At 31.9% G+C, this 17207-nt stretch overlaps 1 protein-coding gene across 1 annotated transcript in view; it reads right to left on the bottom strand.

Annotated features, from left to right (window-relative positions):
- The window catches only part of LOC127718889 (MAGUK p55 subfamily member 7-like), a 37560-nt gene extending 21218 nt beyond the window's left edge, over positions 1 to 16342 (bottom strand). The window contains exons 1-2 of the mRNA XM_052224954.1: positions 16107 to 16342; positions 189 to 286 (exon numbers count right to left, since the gene is read on the bottom strand). Coding sequence (XP_052080914.1) covers positions 189 to 228 — 40 coding nt within the window. The 5' untranslated portion in view covers positions 229 to 286; positions 16107 to 16342. The remainder of the gene's footprint in view (positions 1 to 188; positions 287 to 16106) is intronic.
- Positions 16343 to 17207: the final 865 nt, after the last annotated feature.

Genomic DNA, 17207 nt, shown 5'->3' on the forward strand with positions numbered 1-17207 from the left:
TGTAAATTTCAGGAAAATTAAGAACGGATGCTTTATGATAGCAATTTTACCAGAAGCGTAATTGAATTCAGTATATATGTTATTAAAAGAAAACACAAGAGCATTACCTCTGAAAATGACAATTAATAAATAATTACAATTGGTGTTATACAAGTAAAATATACGTTTTAAGAAAACTAGAAAATTACCTGGGTCATTTAATAATCTGGACTTCAGCGGAAGATTCATTGGAATATTCTTGTGCTGCCATCTGCTTAAAGGTCAAATCAGCACATGCACACGTGGCCTGCAATAGCATGTTTAACAATATTTACATTTTTCGGCTATATGAGAAATGAAAAGACATTAACAGTTATAAACAATTGTCAAGGAAGAACGGTTGTCACTGTATACATAATGTTGAAAGGTAAGACCATGCTTGGTCATGTTTTATGAATATGTATTGCCCGAGTCAAACTTGGTGATGTTTTATTCAATTCAAAAACCGAGGCAAAACCGAGTTTATAGAATTTCATTGACTACAAAAAAGCATTGTCTGTCCAACTAAGAACATATTCACATCCTCAAGTGACTATCATCTGTTATTCGGGATCTTCACAGGGGATATGAGCTCATATACTCTGTCAGTATTTTATATCTCCTGAGCCGCCAGGCGAAGGTGATTTAGGAAACTGACAGGGAATGTGAGCCCATATCCCCTGTGAAGATCCCGAATAACAATTACATTATACAGGAGTGACCTGATTCAACATTAATAATTAATAATCCTGATATTCGTTTTTGTTAGCAGGGTATATGGGCTCATATACCCTGCCATGGTAACCAATCAAATTGCAGAATAAGCAGGGATATTTCACTACAGTATAATATACTACTATGATCTTGTTAAATTGTTGTGATTCTCACCATTATTTATCAACGGAAAATTTAAGAATTATGTAACTAACATAAGAAATGTTATAATTGATGGACACATAAAGAACTTCACTCGTATTGTTAAAGTTTCATCTAAACCATACTATTAAATGGTTATGTCTTGAACTTGAAAGATCTAAAACGTACAAAATATGAATATGGTTGGGCGCTCACAAACATGTTTAACCCCGCCATATTCTGTATGTGCCTGTCCAAAGCCAGGAACCTGTATTTCAGTGGTTGTCGTTGGTTCATGTCTGTCATATACGGTGTGGGTTTTTCTCATTGTTGAAGGCAGTACGGTTGCCTATAATTGCTTACATCCACTTCATTTGAACTTTGGTGGATAGTTGTCTCATTGGCAATCATACCACATCTTCGTATTTTTATAATGGTTTCATGAACTGACCGGACTAATTTTCTATAGCTAATACAGTGACATTAATTGTGTCCCTAATTAGATTGTGTAACTTGAGAAATCGGTTACCACGGATTGTTGTCCATAGCGAAATAATCAGCATTGTAATCACATCAAATACGTTGATTCCAAATCATTCATGTTCAGTTCGAGAGATGTAATAGTCATATTTCAAAATGGAATGTATGGATCATATGTCAAGAACACAAATTACCAATGACTTTTGGTTATAACATTGACAATATATAATCAGGAAAACGTCGGTCAAAGTCACGTGATTATTTACTTGATAAATTCCCCTATGATTGAAACTTATTATCAGAATGTCAAACTAGATTATGTGAGTATATGTAGCTAACAGCAAATCTAAATACAGTAATGATATGGCATAATACTATTTCCATCAAATCTAAATACAGTAATACTATGGCATAATACTATTTCCATCAAATAGATATATCATGTCATTCAAAGTTCCTACAATCCAATATTCCGGGTAGAGTCATACATATATAATAGATGACTGTTCGGTGGATTATAAATTTGTGCATAAACATTGAAACAACAGGGTCTGCTACATTCACTAGATGCCATCTTATCTAATGGTCATCATCACTTATTTTTATATAAAAAAAATACTAACATGAACTGTTCAGTCAGGGTTTTATTTGGCATAAACTAATATGTGCATGCAGTTACAAATTTTTCGCTCATTTCCTTTAATTTATACCAAAAAATGATTCATACTTTTATGATAAACTTGATGATCTTAGTTTTGAAATAGTCAATTTTCCCTTGATGAGGAGAAACATATACAAGTAACGCCTGAGTATGGTATAAAATAGCACAGTTAGTTGCTTCTCCTCTCAAGATACATTGACATCCTTGAGAAAGATAGTCACACTACTGTCAGAAAAATAATAAGTCAGGCAGGCATAATTATTATGTTTAGATCACTGATAAGATAAAATTGACATCATCACGACAATAGTTTTACAGTCCATCGTAATCGAATAAGTGTGTTAAAAATGACTGGTTTGTTAATTAATAAAATACATTTACCAATGGATTCATTACCAGATTTTCATTAAAAGCAATACATGTGTCGCATGAAGAGCAAGATCTGTAACATAGTGTACCCTTCATACGAACATGAGTCAATAGGAAGTTTCATTATTACTGCCGTTTTAATGGAACTTCCTATTGACTCATGTTCGTATATACATCATTTTTGTTGCATGTGTCTCGTTGTTTTTTGTTTGTCTCGTTCGTGTTTTGTCGTTAGATATTCAATTTTCTTATTTATTTTGGATGACTAGGTATCATTTTACTGTTATCTATGTTCAATTAATATAATAATTCTGACCCAAATATGATCCTTTAAATACAAAGGGAATGTTATGATTCCTCTACGCTTCAAACAATTGCATGTATAGTTGTATTGACTTGTCCAGCGACAAATATAAGACAAAAAACTTGTGATACTATGAGCTCTGCTTTTACCAGATGCACACACTGATCCAGATTTCTGTCAGCTAGAGAACAGGCAAGACACAGACATGTTAATCTACCCAGACTTGTTAGGACTACGAGGCAATGGCGTCGTTGTTCTTGACATGTCGTGTGCCGGGAAGAGAAGCGGCAAACCATTTCTCTTGCCGGGGAACCAACTCGCGACATGCATCTACGACACCATCAATGTCGTTGCATCTAATTTTATCGGTTATTGACAAAACAAATATCTTCAGTCGTTATGATAATGAGTTCTTATCTTTGTTATTTTATTTATTTTCCAATGGATTCTGGCGGCTTTAAGAAGCCAATATTCAATCAATAATTTTGTAACTGCTGTAAAATAAACAGTATCAAATGAGGTATAATATTTTCCCATTACACTATTGATGACCATAATGAGACTGGTGTATAAATATCTATAATACAAGGACGAAATAACTTGTACAAGCCATACTATATCAAAGCGATATTGCATTGGCTTCGAAAGTTGACCATATCGATATAGTATTAAATCATGGGGAGTAATATGTTCCAATAGTCAATAAATGATGCTGATAGCTGTAATGAAAGAAATTTGTTATTATTCAGGTCGTTAATATAATTTCATTCACAGTTCGAATGCAGTCCGTTCATCGGATGAATTTACACTACTACACAACATGTCAATCGCTCCCGCTTACGACATCATCTCCTCTAAGAAAACGAAGCCTTTTCTGTGTAGTATTTTGTGAACGTTTCTTTGTATAGGCGTCTTTCTTCTTTTTCTTTTGGAAAAGGTGTTTTCTGTCAATTTCTGATACTTATTGAGTTTGTTCTTCCCAGCACACAAAACGGTATACTTTAACAGCACGCTCATACGATGGGTAGTTAAACGGGAAAAAATCACATGAAAAAAGTCACACATTTGATAAACAGTGGGAAATCTAGTGACCGAGAACAATAGAAAATTCACTCTTCTGAAAAGTAGAGAAAATCAATTATAAAACAATGCCGGTGACATTACTGATGAAAAGTTATTTTTAAACAACAATCGTAGATTTTAAAGAAATTATTTGTTAAACTGTGTTATTAAAAGTATACATGCAATTAGACGATGTGTTTATGTTTAGTATTTATAGTGATAAATGCATTAGAAGCTTAAGAAACTGAAATCTAAAAAATGTTAATCGTTGCAGCATATTGATAAAACAAAATTGGAAAAAATCATGTACTGTACATACTAAATTTAAAGATTTTTCAGGTCACCAATTTTTTGAAGCGTACAGAAATTAAACCATTTCCTTTGTATTTAAAGGATCATTTTCTCATCTCATCTCGTCTGCTCTTGTCAATTGAACATTCAATACAGAAATATTGCCTTTTCATGACTATATCAATTGAAAAGTCTGTCTGTGTAGGTTCAGAAAATTAAACATAAATATTTAATTAAAGTAGGTTATCCGTTTTTCTACCATTTTAAGTAAAGGTCACCTCGATTTCTGTACATGTTTTTGCGATCTTCTCCATCTATTCACATTCAATGTTTACATCGGGATGAGGTCCGTTTGAATTCGTTTAGTAACTTGATTGCAAAAGTGTTAATCTTTGCTGCATATCAATCGATTCCTTTTGGAATTGTTTGCCTGAACTTCTCTGATCTAGCTGCATACATATACGAATAATTGGCATGTTCCAGAGAGGTATACAGCCAGTAGAAAAATAAATTGAAGTTGGTACTCCAGGCATTTATTCGCATATAGCAACATTTCAAACCAATTTTACACCAAGCCTGCTGTACTCGTCGTTTACTATTTAAGGAGGAAAATGAAAATATAAAAAGGAAATTTTGATTTTATTTCAATCTATTTTGATTTTGACTACTTACTAGAACGTTTTCTCGAGAATTTATAATTGATAGCGTCCTTTCTGAAACGGGACAAATATTGAAAAGATCAAATCTTCAGTGTTTACAGGGGAGGTAATTGTATGTCATTAGGTTTCCCACTGTAAAAGCAGGGAAAAGTCATAAATCTGATAGAAAATTTTGTCCATTTTTGTACAAATGTTTTATAGCATTTCATTTCTTTTCTATTATTTTAAAGTTATACGGAACTTTCAATGTTAAATTAATGAGTATCATTAAAAAAACAATATATTTGTAAGGTAGACGACTGACAGGAAATGTAAAGAATAAATTGAAGCCATTTAATTAGTTAAATTATTTTAAAACTTGACGTTTTCAAGGACACCAATTTGTTTATAATCTAAGAAAATTTATTAAATTACAATAAACACAAACATTGAAATACCACTCACTGCATTCTAACATTAAAAGATGTTGAAATATTCTGAAACGCTATCCAGTTAATATTAACTAAATACAATTTCAAATAATTTTCCTGCATGCGACTTTTCCAATACATAAGAGGCATATAGTAGATATATATGATTCTGTCTACATCTTAATAAAAATCTATCAAAAATTAGATATATTCAAAAATTTAATATATAATCCAAATTTACTATTTCATTTTTTTACTATTGTGACTTTTTTTTCCTCCGACTTTTTTCCGTGACTTTTTTTCTGTGACTTTTTTTCCTGTGACTTTTTCCCCTACATTCGACGGGTGCCCGTTAAACAGAAAATGATTACCTTTCCTTATCACCTGATATCAGCTCGGAGGAATTTTCATTGCCAAAATATTTAGTTTAAAATTATGTTTATGGTATTTCCTTGTTTGTATGTGCCTTTGTCTCGTTGTTATCTATTCGTCCTGTATACATGTACGTTCATTTTTATTTATTTAATTGTGCGTTAAGGTCTATGTTTCGATGTCTTCCTCTTGGTTTAAAGAGTTGGTCAAAGATTTGAACATAAAGTTGCATTCCAGTTGTGGATTAAAGCTACAGAAACTTAGTCCAATGTTAGATCTGCGGATGTAATAACTTTACTTCTTTTTCTCTATGTATTTCAGTCAGCTAACAATTTACATCCATTGTAAATATAGGTAAACTTCAACAGGGTTATAGAGGCTTCATACAAAATAAACAACCGAAGCTAAAATGTGCAGTATTACAAATTTAAATGGTCAAATGTTTACTTTCAGCTTAATTCTGTTACTAGTAAACGGCGAATTTTTCATGGCCGTAATTTCTACATGTTAATACCTCCTTTATTCTTGGGTCGACGGACTTTCACCAATATACATATATCTTCAATACTGTTATTTTCTAAAGAGTCTTAAGAAATTCTAAATTCTATATAAGTTTAAACACCCAATGGAAATTCACATTGCATAATATTGAGAATAAAAAATATACATGCATTGGAAAAAAAATACCTGCACAACTTCATTAGTTCGTTTACATATGCTTCTATACTGAGTAATAAAACTCATCAGAAGAGAAAATATTGTTATGCAATATCAGCAAATAATATTTCCATTCCATTAACGTGTAATGGAGATATGACAGAATAAAGTAAAATAAAATTCGTTCTGCCTAATGCATCAGCTGAGTCGAATCAGATAACTTGCAATGTATTAAGTCATATGGATTTGTAACACAATACATTTTAAAATTTTATAAAGTTCCAGACAGTAACCTCGTCAGTGGTTGCTGGTGTCGGTTTTTTTTTCTTTTTAATAAATTAATGACTGAAATATTTGCAAATAAAAAACTGAATTTATTCACTATTTGGCTATACTCTGGTAAGTTAGAGTTTGACATATATGTGGTTTAGACATTTGTTTATTGTTAAAACTTTATTGAAAAAGCGCTTTACGCCCATATGGGCCAATGGCTTACAAACATACATATATAGCAAACAATGAAAATAAACAATACAAGTCATTTACATCTTACAAATTCCAATTATCATGTTTTTCTTATCTCTCTCTATATATAATTACACAGATTGAAGTATTTGCAAGGACTCCCTGCCGTCAGTCTTAGTGACTTTAAAAATAAAGGAGCCTAATTTGTTGGTATCTTGTTTTGTTTAGGATTAAGAATTTGTTTTAATTCATTCATATGGTATGAGTTTATATCAGATTGATTTTCAATAAAAAAATTCTTGTCTTAATTGTTCATTAATTTCACATTCATAAAAGAAATGGAATTCGTCATCTAATACATCACAATGTGTACATAGTCTTAAATCTCTAGGAATTTTCCTGTATCTACCAGTTTCTATTAATAAACTATGATCACTTATTCGAAAATTGCAAATTAATTGTCTATGTTCAAAGTTTTGGGAAAGTAGGTATGTTTCAAAGCTATAACTTTAAAAACAAATTTATGAAAAAGAAGAGTTTGTCTTTTTATAAAACAATCAATAGGATAGCTGCCCAATTCTTATCGAACAGCTATATTACAAGAGCATTTTTTACTCTTATTAAACTTATTTAGTACTTTATCAGGGGGAATTTTGTCAGTGAAATTAAGAGCGTCCACTTTTTACTGTTCTTATCTCCTTTAATTGAAGCTTTATAAAAAGATTAGTATATCAGAGACCATGTGTTAAATGCTAAATGGTATTGACACTTGTGTTCTGTTCGAGACCGTATGTTAAGCTCAAGATGGTATTGACACTTGTTTACTGCTAAAGACCGTATGTTAACCTATATATATATATATAGATGGTATTGACACTTGTGTTCTGTTTTGAGACCGTATGTTAACCTCAAGATGGTATTGACACTTGTTTACTGTTAAAAACCATATGTTAACCTATATATATATATAGATGGCATTGACACTTGTCTTCTTTTCGAGACCGTATGTAAACCTCAAGATGGTATTGACACTTGTTTACTGTTAAGGACCATATGTTAACCTATATATATATATATATATATATAGATGGTATTGACACTTGTCTTCTGTTCAAGACCGTATGTTAACCTCAAGATGGTATTGACACTTGTTTACTGTTAAAAACCATATGTTAACCTGTATATATATAGATGGTATAGACACTTGTGTTCTGTTAAAGACCGTATGTTAACCTCAAGATGGTATTGACACTTGTGTTCTGTTTAAGACCGTATGTTAAACTATATGTATATATAGATGGTATTGACACTTGTCTTCTGATAAAAACCATGTGTTAACCTTTCCATGGTTTAGACACTTGTGTACTTTTAAAAGAACGTGTGTTAACTTCTAGATGTTATTAACAATTGTCTATTATTAAAGACATTATTCTTACCTCTAAATGGTATTGACACTTGTCAATTGTAAAAGACCGTGTGCTAACCTCTAGATGGTATTGACACTTGTCTATTGTTAAAGACCGTGTGCTAACCTCTAGATGGTATTGACACTTGTCTGTTATTAAAGACAGTGTGCTGACCTCCATATGGTATTGGCACTTGTCCATTTTTAAAGACCGTGTGCTAACCTCTAGATGGTATTGACACTTGTCTATTGTTAAAGACCGTGTGCTAACCTCTAGATGGTATTGACACTTGTCTGTTATTAAAGACAGTGTGCTAACCTTTATATGGTATTGGCACTTTCAATTGTTAAAGATCGTGTGCTAACGTCTAGATATTTCTATTTTTATTGTGTTTTGTCGTTGCTTTCTTATTGGCGTATACCAAACACCTCCTCATATGCATAATCAAAACCGAACAGATAGAAAAGCAGGTTTGGTTGAGTTATGGGATACATAACTTATTTTATCAGACAGAATCATACAATAAAGTAATATTCGTACTGTGCTTTTAAATCGTCGCAGGAAATTATATTGAAAAAGAGGAGATGATAAGTGATGAACAGATGACCATATTGAAAAAGAGGAGATGATAAGAGATGAACATATAAAGCATCAATTGAAACGTATACCGTTTATAAGAAAGAAATAAAACCACGCTGGATTGAAAACTAGGCATATCAGTTTGTATTACTTTTCGTCTAAAATTGTATTACAAGTATTAATTTTATATTGTCTTAATTCTTCAAATTCAAATACGTTCAAATATATATTAATTATGTTCATTATGTCACAAATCTGTACATGACTTATATTACAATAAAGTACTTTTTTTTGTGTCATTCTAAAGAATTGTCAATTTGAATTCGAACTAATTCTTGAAATCATATGAGATTTACTGGCAACTCAATTATGAGCTGTTGTAAAATAGCTGCTAACTACTAAGAGATATGTAATGGGTACACAAAAAGTCATTACAAATTGTTCAATTAAATATCTGTGTAACACTTTTGTCATAGAAGTATCATTGCCTAATCACCAGGAAAATCGACGCCAGAATCACAATTCATACAAGCTGATGGTAATGATGGTTCCCAAAGGACATATCAAATCGTCGATAAATTGGATGATAAAATAAAATACAATTATTTTGTCAGGAACTATTGTTCACCAGATAAACGAGGAGCTCCATTTCAATGCTATTAGCTTGTATATTTATTGATACTTTCTAATTGCATCCCGTGGTTGATTTGTTTTTTAAGGGAGAAATCATATTTGCATGGGTTGAAGTTTTACATGTTGTAGAAATCAAGAATAATTGATAATATTTTATGGTTGTCGAACATGAAGCTACGAAGAAACCAAGTTTTAGCTAACATGTACACATACTAAATATTTACGTATTCCATTTTAATGTTTTATAAAGAATAGAAACGTGATAGTTGTTTATTCTAAATTCAAAAACTGGCAGCATGTTAACTATTTCGTTAGAGCAAGTCTGTAGAGTCGTCGTTGTTCTTGATCAATCTATATTTTAAACAACATCTTTTATTCCACTTGTGTACACGCCTTGTCTGAGTGATACTCTAAGTATGTCTGGCATCTACTCATTTCTTGTTTCCTTACTCTTAGAAGTGCATTATTTTACTCAATGTATAAAAACTTGCAAACAAAAAACAAAATTTCACTGTTCAAAGTCGCAATGCTAATTGAACTTGACTAAACAATCTATTTCTGATACTGGAATTTAGCCCTTGGGGCCTCTGCATGGTATTATCTTCTTAACGAAAAACACATTTTGTGATGTTTGCTTAAAGTATCTTACCTAAATGATGACATAATCATGAAGATTAACAATTGTAAGGTGTGCTGTTATTCTAATGACGACCAATTTAACTTGAATTTGATACGAGAGTTCCAATTAAGGAGAGATATATTGATAATGACAGTAATATTGCGTGTTAAGGTGGTGTTTTTCTGTTTGTAATAATAAGCATTAAACATAATGCGTAAATTTTCAGATATTAATCGGAAACGGACGAATTAATGGATAACAACTTTTAAACATGTTATCAGATAATAAAAACACATTTTCATATTGTATCACTGTAAATATTGTCCCCATTCAAATGCATTGATCGTCAAAAAAAAGGGGGGGTTCCAACCCCCGGAACCCCCCCCCTCCTTGGATCCGCCACTGATAGTTGGGTAAAATGAACTTTGAAACATGTTACAGAAGCGTATTTATAAGCGTGGAAATGATCGTTTCTTAATATATATCTTTTTTATAAACGACTTAAGTTCTTTTTAAACAAATGCAAATACGTAAATGCTAATGAAAGTGTTGCTATTTTAAAAGCGTTCTGGTGTGGAACATGGTGCGTTCCAACTTATCATTTTCCCTGAACGCCATGTGTTCCAAAAATGTCCGCGTAAATAATAGCGCGTGACGTATTAATGTACCGGAAGTTTGTTTTTTGAGCGCCCTTGGTCTACTTCGATTGGTCCAACTCGGGTTGACTAGAGTTATAAAATCAGTGTTAATGCGCATGTGCGCACCCTTCCCGAATCGAAGTGAAAACTCTTCTCGAGTTCACTCTCAGAATGGTGGATATAAATATAGCATGCAGCAGTAGTTAATTTTCTTTTTATAGACGTCGATAATAAACAACTTTATGTTCAAATTTGTAACATTGTTAAATTTTCATTCCAAAAACAAACAAAAAATAATTTCACTAACAGCCCCTTTCTCTGGCTGTATTTTGTAAAATTTTAGTTATTTTTATCATACTTTTCCTTGCTGTTCTTGTTTGTCGCCGTTTTGTAACTCTACTAAACCTGCCCCAACCCAGGGTTGATGTCGAGTTAACTCTGGTAGGTTCAAAAGGTCAAACTCGGGGGGTTCGATTGTCAGTCGAGTAGACTCGACAGACTCTACTAAACCGAGTTGGACGAATCGAAGCAGGCCCTTGATACATGGAAAGAGCTTCACTGAAGAAAATTAACAACAGCACTTGATTTAATAGGTATGTATATCTATATTTATAACACATTACGAACTTAACAATAATTTTTTTGGTATTTAATCAACAAATTCCTTCTTTGTCAGGACACACTGAAGTACAAATGGAAGTAGAACATTTTGTTTGAATACATAACTGTGCTGTTATGCCATAATTCGATTCAAAAAGTAGGAGGTTCTTTGTGAGAATACATGAAAATGATCATATTTTCTTATTTTTAACCAATGTAAATTTATACGTAAATGCTAATGATAACGTTGCTATTGTAAAAGCGTTCTGGTCTCGAACATGATGCGTTCTAACTTATAGTTTTCCCTGAACGCCATGTGTTCCAAACATTGTGTATAGAAAGCAACAAGTAGATTACGCGATTATCCACACTTTTGAGGATGTACATTTGTTAAGATAAAAACAATGCATAAGGGTTTGTTCACATTTACAAGTACTGTCAATGTCAAGACAGAGATTTGTAAAAAGGCATACTGCAACACACTAATTTTAATTTTCTAATGTATATGGTATTAATAGCTTTCTCATTCTTAAATACTTAATTCTTAGAAATTCATTTCAGAAAATGGCCACCATTGTGCACTTCATACATGTATTGTAATGTATTCCTTTGTTACTTTTATAGGGTACAAACACAACTACTTAGGGTTAATTGTACGTGCATACCTCGAGAATGCAGAGAACATTTCGCAGTTCCAGTAACCTTAGAGATGAATACTTATCCTGCACCATAAAAGTAACTTTATGTAAGTTTAAGAAATTTAGGAGTGCCCATTGACTTCTTACAATTTTTGGAGTTTTGTAAATGCAGATTTATCAATAAAATGTGCACAATCAGAAAACTATTTTAGCAGAACCTATATAATTACTTCAATTTGAATCCAGGGAAGTATTTTGATAATCAAATGGTGGAATTACCCGTATACAGATCAATGGTGAAATTCTACACGAACAAAATTTTGCCTAAAACACCTATGACCATTTGCTGTACACTTCCTATCATCTTTTTTTCAAAAAGCTATAGAACACGAGAGCCCCTATACTTGAAAATACATGTATACCACTCTTTAACAAATCAAATAGTAAAAATGCATCTTATTAAATATTGCACTGATTAAAAGAAACTCTAATAATGCTGACAAATATAATGGAATTGCAAAAACGAAATAAGAATTTTTAATTCTCAAGCAATATCGACATGATCAATAATTTGTTTACTCATACACTTTATATTTGACATTTCAGAACTTAGGGTTGATGGATAACAAGGTTAAGGAGTAGTTATAACCAAAGGAGACGAATCCTCTTAAAAAAGGAAGCTCAAAAACAATTGTAGACGACTCAAATCGTGTTTAAAATACCCGAGGTAGCAGTGTTACATGAGCACTGACTCCGACTACTAGCAGCATATACACAGGATATTTTATGTTTGATATTGACTATCTGAAGTGCTATGCAGGCTGTGGATTATGGAAAATATTGGTGATTAACGAGCCATTGAAATTAGTTTTTTGTAAAGAAATTCAGGACAGTGCTTCACTTAAGAAGTTGCAAACGATGAGTAAAACTGTGTTCATAAGCCAGTAGACTTTTTTGTAATATAATAATTTTTAATGTGACGAAACTTTTGCCTGATTAAATATTTGGACACATTTTGCCAATCAAATTATACTGTAATTTCGTTGTCAAATGTTATATTTCTAACTTGTCTAACTTGTAATTTTAAAGTTGCTTTAATGTTTCACATTGTATTGTCTTTTTTTTTATAATTTTGCCTCTTTTAATCAATTAAAGATGTTTTTTAATCAATTAAATTATTATTTTTACAAGACCAAAAGAATGTTTCAGAGAATGGAACACTTTTTCTGGAACATGTAAAAATGTGTTCCAGTAGTATACACTATGTGTTCTGGATATTAAAACATATTTCTGGAACACAGTTCGAGCGTTCCAGAAGTGTTACAAGGCTTGGAACGCGTAACGGCGTACAATTTTGCTCACAAAGACATGTTCCAGAATCAAACACTAGGCGTTCAAGGAGAACACACTATTCATTCAAGAATTACACACATAGTGTTCGAAAGATTTACACATGATGTTAAAAAGTGGAACAACAATGTTAATATTTAGAACACTGTTACGCGTTCCAGAAGTGTTACAAAAGGGCGTTCAAAAAGTGTTCAGATTCCTAACACTTTTATTTAGTGTATAGGCCTTCTGGCTATTAAAATGAAAAGTTCTGTTCATATCTGCAATTTACAACTCACACAAATTATGTTTTTTTTTTTAAACTAATACTTTTTAAGGTTACTTTTCTTTTCAGAATTCCAGAAAATTACCTTACATTGAATTTACGATTCTAAAGTTTATCGCAGAAATGCACAGAACTGTTCGAAGCTTAAAAGACAAATTATCATTGATTGCTGAAGAATGTGAAAACTAATTGACTACAAACACATCGTATTTAATCAGTGTGGAAATGACAGTTGAATGCGTTCGGATTTACGCTTAGAGAAAAAAATCGAACAATAATTCAAAAGTGTTCGTCAAATGAATGAGACTTGTTTGTTTGTTGAAAAAAAATCAAGATGTATTCCTCGAAACATGTTTTATCTTTTTTCCACTCATTAAAAGTAAATTTCTATCCAACATTAAATGACTGCATATACATTTCTAATCAAATTGCCATTTTCGGGAAAAGTGGTGGAGATTACTGAAACATATACGTTTTAATGATAAAGCCCACATCACCAGCTAATATACCCGGCTTTACCATGCAATTGTATTGTCCAAGCGTGTTGTCTGCTCTTTAAATACTTTGTGTATCTATTTTTTTTTACTGATTGTATCATTTTATTTTATATATGCCTTCATTCCCTCGGGGGAATAAATGTGCTTTTCTTTATCAAATATGATACTTCTCGGGGTAGGGAAATACTTTACTAGACTCTATATTTTTCAATTTGGATTTTTTTATGTTTATAAATATCAATAATAATCATAGTCTTGCATACATTACAAAAATGTCTCCAATGTGTATTGATGGTGATGGGGGTTGGGGGGTAAAATTAACTAATCACATTATAGGGGTAATTTCTTTTATTCTTAGTTAGTTTTGGGAATATCATTCTTGCAGATAAAGATATAGTATTCATTTCTAAATATGTGATTTTGTGTTTATGTTTTGCCGACTAGAGATAGAGGATTTAACACTACATGTATATGATTGCATGCCTCAATGTATGATGAATATCATCATCAACTTTTACATTTTAATTAACAAGTTGCAGCAAGTTAAGTAAGAGTTGAATGTTATTTCATCAACATTATTATCATAGTAAAATACCTATTTGATTTTGTGATTACCAACTCCTTCGTTTTCCAACCTAGTATGAGCCTTATTTGAGCATTAATGTAACACCTTATAAAAATTTTGCTTTGGATATTCATATAAGGTGTTTTTTGTTGTTGTATGACATGTATATGGCCGTACGGTGACCTATAGACATGTATAAGGCCGTACGGTGACCTAGTTGTTGTATGACATGTATAAGACCGTACGGTGACCTATAGACATGTATAAGGCCGTACGGTGACCTAGTTGTTGTATGACATGTATAAGGCCGTACGGTGACCTAGTTGTTGTATGACATGTATAAGGCCGTACGGTGACCTAGTTGTTGTATGACATGTATAAGACCGTACGGTGACCTAGTTGTTGTATGACATGTATAAGGCCGTACGGTGACCTAGTTGTTGTATGACATGTATAAGACCGTACGGTGACCTATAGACATGTATAAGGCCGTACGGTGACCTAGTTGTTGTATGACATGTATAAGACCGTACGGTGACCTAGTTGTTGTATGACATGTATAAGGCCGTACGGTGACCTATAGACATGTATAAGGCCGTACGGTGACCTAGTTGTTGTATGACATGTATAAGACCGTACGGTGACCTAGTTGTTGTATGACATGTATAAGGCCGTACGGTGACCTAGTTGTTGTATGACATGTATAAGACCGTACGGTGACCTATAGACATGTATAAGGCCGTACGGTGACCTATAGTTGCTTACATCTACGTCATTTGGTCTTGTGGAAAGTTGTTTCATTGACAATCATACCACATCTCTATCGTATATTGCAGGTCCAAACTTAAGCCCTTAAATATCACGGAAGACATAGTAGTTGACAAAATGTGTATCTGTTGCGATTTACTGTGTTTGTAATAGAAATGGTCGATATGTTGTTTTGTTTCTAAATGGGTTGAACAGTCCAGTATCTGATGTATTACGCTTTAATTCATCGCATATCTGCAAAAATTTTAAAAGACAAGTATGTCGTCGGAAAACAATGTATATCACTTACTTAATTAACTCGACAGTAAAACAAATTGTTTGTTTGTGAAAGTCTTAAGATTTGCGCAACGATACTAATATAAGATGGTAATATAAGAAGAGGATGTTATTACATCGTGTTGACAAATACTTCGGCTTAAAAAATACCGTGGCCTTATCAGTGTCAATGTTTTTATCAAATATAATATATATATATGTATATATATATATATAATTGTACACGACTTTTCCACATAGATAAAAAGCCTCATAGTCTACCATATGTTTCACATAATTTAATGTTCCATGAATTAATATTCAATTTCACTTTAAATTATCTCATCATAGATAATTAAATGAATGTTGAAGAAAATCAAGCAGAATATTAATTTGTGATGATATAAAGTTGTGAATTTATTAACCGCAAAAGGCAGGTTTTTTTAGAATAGTACTGGCAGTTATAAATTTTCACTTAAACAAAATCACATCCTAATAACCATGATTACCATCACATTTTAAGCTTATTGTCCTCATACTATACACCCGCAGTGATTGGCACACATAACAAATTAAATATAATTATACGAGATGCGGTATAAACATTGTGTGTAAAATCATATTTGACCATAGAATAACCCAAAATCTATCCAAGGCATTTAATTTTTAGAATGTAAATGAATTCGTTACCTTTTATTGTCCAGCTTGATGAAACTCCTTCTGATGTTATACCATGTAAACGTCCATCTTTTTCCAACACGCGCTGTAGCCGTCGTCTGCTGTAAGTCGGCTGACTCAGTATCGTATACAACATCAATATTGGATCGATAGAAACAAATAATGCAGTTTGTGCAAATTTTCCTCTGTATTTGACATTCGGCTTCAAGCTTTGAGAAAGCAATTAATTTCTTTTTGTATCGTATGTGTGACATGGCACATCAAAATGTCAGCAGTGTTGTTATTCGGGTTATTGTTTTATTTTCCCGGCTGTTATCAATGTTGAAGGAAACAAAACCAACTGTAAAATCAAATTTTTCATCTTTGTATATCCTTGTGTGTTTTTTTTCAGTTGCTTTTGTATTTCAAGAAATAGTTTACATTGTATTTTATCCCTATGTTGACTGTATTAAAGCACTTATGTCTTTTGTTACAGAATTCTCGCAAATCATCATCTTGCAATATTGATTATAATCATTTAACCTTTATTCTTTATAAATATTGATGCCTTCAAATAGTATCATATATCGGTAACTGGTCATAAATATGTGGGAAGTTAAAATTTTATAAGAATGAATCAAAGCCAAAAACAAATTTTTTGAAGAAAACATTTATATATTCTGGTTCTCAAATATGGAACAGTTTACCAAATGAAATAAAGATGAGTAATACACTTGTATCTTTTAAACCAAAATGTTACAAATTTTTCACAAATTGTGCAAATTAATATGCTTTTTCATTAATATCTATATAAAATTGTAAATTGTGTATATATCATTATAATATTGTATGCACTTTATAAATATGTTATTATTATTATTTTGTGGACTCTCAGGAAGATTAGTTTTAACTAATGGGATTATCATCTTGATATAAAGATTATTTATTTATATTTATTTATTTATTTATTTATTTATTTATTTAAAGCCACGAATGGTCGAGTTGCACAGTATGGTTCTTAATCAATGACAAATAGTCTATAATGAATATGGAAATATAAAATGGGAACAACTTTAAACAACTCTATAATTGGTCTCGAAAAAGTGCAAACAATTCAGCATACTATTCGGGAAA

The sequence above is a fragment of the Mytilus californianus genome, unplaced genomic scaffold (assembly GCF_021869535.1).
Source record: "Mytilus californianus isolate M0D057914Y unplaced genomic scaffold, xbMytCali1.0.p SCAF_10, whole genome shotgun sequence".
Taxonomy (NCBI): domain Eukaryota; kingdom Metazoa; phylum Mollusca; class Bivalvia; order Mytilida; family Mytilidae; genus Mytilus; species Mytilus californianus.